The sequence below is a fragment of the Seriola lalandi genome, unplaced genomic scaffold, assembly GCF_002814215.2.
Source record: "Seriola lalandi dorsalis isolate HSWRI2012SDOR001 ecotype SW California unplaced genomic scaffold, Sedor1 jcf7180002054606, whole genome shotgun sequence".
Taxonomy (NCBI): domain Eukaryota; kingdom Metazoa; phylum Chordata; class Actinopteri; order Carangiformes; family Carangidae; genus Seriola; species Seriola lalandi.
This window is the reverse complement of record NW_019525159.1, coordinates 2,984,277-2,992,013: the sequence shown is the minus strand read 5'-3', so window position 1 is coordinate 2,992,013 and position 7,737 is coordinate 2,984,277. Positions and strand designations below refer to the sequence as shown.

The 7,737-nt window shown below is 40.7% G+C and overlaps 1 protein-coding gene across 1 annotated transcript; it reads right to left on the bottom strand.

Annotated features, from left to right (window-relative positions):
- Nucleotides 1–213: 213 nt before the first annotated feature.
- On the bottom strand, nucleotides 214–7,344 carry LOC147818377 (uncharacterized). The gene is made up of 3 exons (XM_087177509.1): nucleotides 6,781–7,344; nucleotides 3,081–3,221; nucleotides 214–1,111 (listed from the first exon to the last, which is right to left on the bottom strand). The coding sequence occupies exons 1-3, from the start codon at nucleotides 6,848–6,850 to the stop codon at nucleotides 924–926; spliced, it is 399 nt and encodes a 132-aa protein (XP_087033635.1). The 5' UTR covers nucleotides 6,851–7,344; the 3' UTR covers nucleotides 214–923.
- Nucleotides 7,345–7,737: the final 393 nt, after the last annotated feature.

Genomic DNA, 7,737 nt, shown 5'->3' with positions numbered 1-7,737 from the left:
AATGTTTCATTTCTGTTTTATTCTATTTATTGTATGATGTCCATGTCAAATTTACATATTTTCATATGTACAAGAAAGCACTCTTCCAGTCACTTGTTGAATGATCTCATATATAATCATGTGAAAAGCAAGTAATTGTAGTTATCTCTGATCATGAGTGGTATGGGACATTCATGGTGCATTTTGGAATAAAAGACATAGCAGAGTTCAAAGTGATTTTCTTTTGAAAAATATGAAATAATTTAATATAGCAATTCACAACATTACATGCTTTCACTGTACAATATTTCTCACAGTCATACATAGAACCACATGCAGTGTGCTTTCCCAAGCTCAGCCTGGAGAACTGGACAGCAAACTAAAAAAATATCTTTCATTTTGCAAAGTAAACAGCCTGTGACATCAAAAGAACATACCGCACACAAAGACTTGATCTTGAGAAAGATAATGAACTCCTTAACAGAGACAAGGGATTTATGTCTTACAGTACATGTGGATCTAAGCCTTTACAAAACTGAAGTCAGTGTTTTTTTTTTGTTTTTTTTTTAATGAACTGACATGTGACTCTAAAGAACATATTCCTTTCTTGGCAACAAAAATGTCCCATAATATCCCATATACTTCAAGCTACATTTGAGAAAGTGGATGTGCACAATGAATTCACTGATGACTGCAAGCTGCTTCATCATTATTTTGACCAAACATATTCACAGGATGATTTTTGCCATTTCTCTGACTGTAAGTCCAAGCTAACAATGTGACAAAAGCTACTATTTCAAGGTGCTCACCTGTAACACCACACTGAGTCAAACTCCCATTCAGCCCTAAACATCAGCAGCAAAGAGAACAGATGAGAGTTTCTCATACAAAATGTTTCTCCCATAGTCCACTCGTGTTAGGTTCTCTTCCAGAATGACTCTGTATCACAACCACATCCTCAGCAGCAAGAGGCTGAACAGTGCACAGATATAGTGGAGTGTGCTTAGGTGCCAGGAGGGGGCGCTGTTACATAGGTCTGAGTCACAGCAGTGGATGCGCACCCCTGGCAGCTCTTGTTGCTGGCAGTGTCTGGATGTGGCACAACCACTGGTCAGGACAATACCCAGGGCCGCTGGAAGGACAGAGGAGGGAAGACAGTCAGTCAGTCAGTCAGCGAAGAGTGACGAGCTGGTGTTTGGCTCAGCAAGAAAGGGAAAAAAAGCACAAGTAAGCACCAAATACTGCAAGTGTGTAATGAGGAAGCCACTTAGAGATCTTAAAGGCACACTCCATAGGATATTTCCTCACAGACGAGAAACCAAGACAAATACAATCTGTACTCTGCCCCCCGATTTCTGAATATCTCGTAAAGTCTATATTTAAAAATCTGTAATATCTTTATTTGACTGCAAATACTGAGGGAAAAAAATACAAACAAAGACAGTTTAGCCTCTCCTAAATCCATACTTATCTGAGAGCTGCAAATCCACTGGAGTCTCTCTCCCTTTTGGTTGTCATATAGTCTTGAAGAAAAGCATTGGACTGATAACTGGCATCCAATAATTACTGTATTGCAGCCTGTGTGATATTTTGAGTGTTCTGAGTCCCTGCAGCTAAGAACCAGTGGAATTAAAATGCATAATTTGAATCTGACAACAGCAACACTTGGCATTAGTGAATTATAAATAAATGGAAATATTTGCCCTACTTCAGCTTCTCTAAACTTTTTTTTTTTTTTTTTTTTTACTGGTCACTCTCTTGCGGTTGATTAGAACCTGACAACATCTAAACGTGACATCCCCAGACAACAGGAGCTCAGCTCACTGGTTGTTGTTCCAAATCCAAGTTGAAAACAAAAGAGTGACCCGTTCTTCTAGGTGAGGGCAGCAGGGCCAACCTAAGAAGATCAGCCTGGCTTCTTCATTACCTCCGCTAAGGAGGTTATGTTTTCACCTATGTTTGTTTGTTTGTTTGTTTGTGTCATTTATGGTGTTGAGATCTATGACTTTGTTCAACGGGGTGAAGATTTGGATAATGAATCGGACCTGGTCGAAGGAAATGTTAGGCCTTGGCAGAGATATGTGCTCTGCCATTCTAGTTTAAATTGTGATGATGATTCTTAGTCTGGCCTTTCTTAACATTGCATCACATAAAGTGCTTATTCATCAAGGCATTTTCTGCCCTATCAGGAGACCTCACTTCAGTTTAGGTTGGAGACCACTGAGATGTGAGAGGACATCGCTCAGGAGAGAAGGACTGATTATGGGTTAAGGACAGATGTCTTGTATATGAGCACAAAAGGAGGCTAGAACTCTAAGACTCTAATGGAACTTCACCAGCATCTGTCTGATTTGGGTTTGGCAGGGTCACATGAAGATTAACAGGCTGACTGGCCACAGATTACTACCAAGACACTGCTTCAAGATTTTGACAAAGTGCTTGTCATACTGTGTCAGACAGGCTGCTGTCAGCCCTTGTCTGAGCCTGTTGTTTCACTGCAAATGGACGAAGGTGCCTCATCAGCCCTTTCAACGCGAGCAGATCCCTGAGACGTCAAGGCAAACAGCTGGATTGTCCACGCTTCCATGGATATCAGCAGAGCTACTCATCTGACCATCACCATCCTGTCATGGATGTCCACATCCTCCATTTGGCTTAACATCAAACAATGAGTGACTTATAATTTACTCAGCAAAGCACACCAAAGTAGGGTTATGTAACCATCCTCGGTGCACGGAGAAATAGAATATTCCCGTCAGCGAACAAAGAACATTTACATGAAAGTATGATTAAAAATGATTATGCCAATGTCCAGTGGCACGCCAGAGTGAATTCATCATTTATTAATCTGCTACCCCATAAATATTCTCCAAATAAGTATCATACACAGATGCATTAGCTCACTGAGAAGAGAAGAGAAGAGAAGAGAAGAGAAGAGAAGAGAAGAGAAGAGAAGAGAAGAGAAGAGAAGAGAAGAGGAGAGAAGAGAAGAGAAGAGAAGAGAAGAGAAGAGAAGAGAAGAGAAGAGAAGAGAAGAGAAGAGAAGAGAAAGATTTCAGTTCATTAGTCACTCAGTATTGTTCATACAGGGGTTTACTCACTGCTCTCTGTCTTAATGCAGAAACGGTGTTTGAAGCCCTTGTGTGAGTGGGTGCAGGTGATGACCTCTGGGTTGGAGCAGCCCACGTCCACGTACCTCTGGCCCTGGATGATGTTGCAGCCATAGCACTGCAGCCCCTGGACTGCAGGGGAAACACAGTACATGACAACTTGTTTGTGGGTCCAATTCAACATGGCGTGTTTGTGTGACACCACTGGGATACGTAAGCAATAGCATATTCCCTGCTACTTTTGGGCTATGGAAGGATTTAACATATGCAGATCACCTTAATAGAATCATTATTATAAATTAAATGTATGAGCAGAAAAAGGTGGGAAGACACAGCAACACTACGTGTGAGCCTTATCAACACATATATTTGCCTGTATGCACTGCAGGCAGGTTATCTTGAGAGAGTCTGTGGTGACCCCTGATTATTATGAGGGTCACATAAAGTTGCATGCCAATTAGTGCCATTCATAAGCCCTCTCTGTATCTTATCCCAGTTTCAATTCATGACTGATTTGTTGATGCAGTTTGCCTGTTAAACCTTATCTTCAGCAAAATACCATTAAACTGTATAATAATACTAATTTGTTCTCATTCATTTTGAAGACCATTCTTCTTATGTACCCATTGACACATTAAACGACACATTCATTTGACTTAAAATAAAAAAAAATATTAAAAAAAACTGTTACATCTGAATATAAGACTGCACATAATCTCGCCTTTTTGGATAATTCCACTGTGTGTGTGTGTGTGTGTGTCTTAACTGCCATACTTTTTTTTTAAGACTCTTGCTGGTGGTACACTGCTGGCCTGAAATGACCCTCCTTCTTAGCAGTGTTAGTAATGGTGATATTGTTACTACAGAGCTGCAGTTTTCCAAGTTCTGAATTACACCCAAACAGCCTCTTTGACTTTGACTCAAAATCTACATCATTTGCATTGAGTCTGATTCAAATTTGAATGATCTTCTTAGGAAGATGAGAATTAGACTTAAATTGTATCATCATCTTCCTTCTTACTGAAGCTATATGCAGCACTTAAATGGTGCAAATGAGACAACCCTTCAAGCAAAAATACTGCCTTCAGCTGAACCTTCAACTGAAGCCAGTATCTTACATGGTATTTCAAGAGAAGTACATCTCAAAGGCATTAAAAGTCCCTCTCAACATGTCACTGTTCCAACAAGGAACATTGTTCTGGAGTTTGATATTTGCTCTCATCTTGTCTTATAACCTCTTCTCTTTTCTTCTCTTCTCTTCTCTTGCGCTTAAGGGTGACTCACCCTGAGTAGTACACCCCATCCCAAGCTGTCTGTCTGCCAGCTCCAGCTTGTGATCTCAAAGCTGTGTCTCTACCACTCAGCACCCTATAAGTGGTAGAAGCTACGGCACAGAGGAGGACTTGAGAGGGACTAAACCAACACGCAGCCAGATAATGCTGTTTACTTTTCCTTATCAACTCATGCCTGAAATGGATAGACTCAGTTAACGTGATCATTTGCCAAAATAGGTTTTATTCCCTGTGCAGTTAAAAGAAGACACACTGGCACACACTGTATCGCAATACAATGGAATTTTAAACGATATCTTTGCAGAAATAAAAATGCTCCAAAGACCGCTTTCATCTCGAGTTCCCTCTCCTCCCATGCCTCTCACTTCCCAAATGTCTAACTCTCTCAAGAAAGTAAGGCTAAGCCTAAACAGAACAAATCCACCGGAGCTTAAAGGGATTATCTGTAAATTCAGACCCCTCACACACCTGTGCCTGACCTCCAAAATCCCACACACACAAGATAGACGATCAGCTTTGGCTGAAACCAATCCTCTCTCTTTATCTGTGCAGCCCTGTGTGGACTCAGAGCGAGGGCAGGGAGCGGACGCGAGCCTCTCGCCACCACTGCTCTGTTAAATAGCCCACAAAAAAGCTCTGATGGAGCTTTCAGGAGCAAACTAATCCCAGGCAAATGCTCTTACAAAAATCACTTTAGAAATCTGCTGGAATCAATGTAAAGCCTCACAGGGACAGAGAGCACATGCCAGCCTTTAGGGGACGTGTCATAGTCCCCGGATAGTCCCCTGTTGGTGATACACTATGCAGTGAAAGCTCTCATGAATACTGGAGTATTTCATTAGAGCTGGGGTAATGGTAATGGAAATGAAAAGCAGCGGAATGGCCATTTACATCTGGAGAACGACCTGATTTAACAATTCACCGAGATGCAATGTTGTTACATGTATGAAACATTGATGAGCAGCCCGGTATGAGCATTTGTCAACATAATGAGGACATACTGGAGAGACATTGGGCTCCCATGGTTCAATGCAATTTATTATGAGTATACACCAAGCTTTTCCACTTTGCACTGCAAATGTTGATTAACTGAATACGTCAAAATGTATTGTGACCTAAATCTGATGTAGTATTTAGTATCAAGTACTGTTTGTTTTGAGCTCATGATGAACTAATCAGCATTTCAACATTGAGCCAATTATATTCATAATTACATGTATTATAGATTTTCTTTGAGAAGCCATTTTTAAAAAAAGGAAAAGGATTTTAAGAAGCATCATAAGAACATTTGGATTTAATTTAGGAAAGGTAATACTGTTTCCCTGTCTTATTATGTTAAAACTGAATGCAGTATGATTACTATAATCAATAAGGATATAATATTTAATAGGTGATAGATATTGTGCAATTATAGTATTAAGGTCATTGTCCTTTGTTGATGTTTTTTGACAGTTATGGTTATATATACAAACACCATCATCTTACTTAGAATCCTATTGAATATTGTATGTTTTAAACCACAGTTGTTGGATTACATTCGGGTGGATTACATCACATGACTATAATATTATTTTATCCTTATCATGAAATACAGAAATAACATTAATCTGGAAATCTGACACTGTTTATAATACACAACAATGGATCTATAGCCAGCTGTTTGTGGACGTTGCCTTATTGGTAAAGGCCATATCATTAATCTGGCCTGGAGCTCACTTCACCCGCTTGTTTGGAGCTGGGATCAGAGGTGATCTGACTCCGACCAAACACTGAGATATGAATCGAGCAAAGCAATATCTCACTGCACAACATCACCCCAGTTTTCCTCATGTTTGGCCCCTCAGTGAAACAAAGGTTGCAGACAAGCCGAGTCAGGTCAATCGTTATTGCTCTACAGGGAAATTTAGTTTGCCACCTATGGATATCATCTATTGTTAGGAGACTTGGATTTGAATTCCCAGGTCAATAACCTGCAGAACAAAGGCATATTTATTGGCGTCACCTTTGAACATAGTCGTTCATTATAATGATGTCATCCGTTTTGTTAGTTTTTGTCTGGAACATTCACAGGTTTATTATCTGTAATTCTATTGCTGTGTTAGCATTTTGCAAACATTTAAAGTTGATTTTTTCCCCCAATACTTTTACTGTATTTATATTGTATTTATACCCTGGAGTATATATAATATAATACCTGCATTTATTATTGATTACTTTGCCTGCAAAAGGCTGTTGACCATTGTATTTGTGATATCATTAGTGCTAAACCTACTTACAAAGCTACACATGCACATGCACACGCAAACACACACACACACACACGCAGCCTGTTCATATGCCTCTTTGCACTACAAGATTCTCCATACATTTCACAGACAAAATACATCCTTACCACTTACCTTGTGTCAAGAAGAGTGCCCAAACCAAGATAAATCCAAGCCCATACACCAGCCAGGTATGTAAAGTCATGGATGCAGCACAGTAGTGATGGTCAGTGGTCAGTGCTGGAGGAGAGAGATCCAAAGAGTTCCTCTACTCTCATCTAATAGTCCACCAAAACAGACAGAGGGAGAAATCTAGCAGAGATCCCACTTTCCAAAGCCTGAGCAACCCGACTGTCTCTCTCCACCACAGCCTCAACGAAGCTCACGCAGTGTGTGAGTGAACTGCCAGTGAGAGTCCAGTGAGAGAGGGAGCCAACCATCCAGACAGTCAGTCAGCTCAGCAGCCAGTCAGGCAAAGAGGCGAGGGGGAGGAAGATAAACCAGCGAAGGAACTAAATAAATGAATGAATGAATGTCTTCCTCAGCGGTCTCCTCACGTCCTGAGAAGGAGAAGCTGGGAGAACTAAGGGTTTGATCACAGAGAAGAAAAAAAAGGATCTCTCATGTCACTTCCTGAAGGAAAAAAAAAAAGAGGAAAGAACCACCCTCTCTCATTACAGAGATGAAAACAAACAGTGTAGCTGTGAGTGTGGTCCTTTTCCAGTTTGGGCAACCACATCAATCAGGATTAATTCCTGATTGATAATCCATTGCTTCTAATAATAGCCCTATCACAATGTGTTAAAAGCCCAGGCACTAAATGGGATGGCACACCAGGGGGGCCAGGTTAGTGTGTATGTGAGCGTGTGCATGTGTGTGCGTCTCAGAGAGGGAGCAATGCCAAAGGACACACAAACACACAAACGCATGCACACACTTCCCCAATAGGGCAGGTTATCTGTGCTTGGTGTATCACTGTGACCGCACACTGGGGAGAAAATTCTATCTAATCAAGAATTAAAGAGTAAATCCTTTCTTAGAGACTGTAATGCCAGAGGATAAGGCAGGCTTTGCAGTAAGCCCTCATTCCCT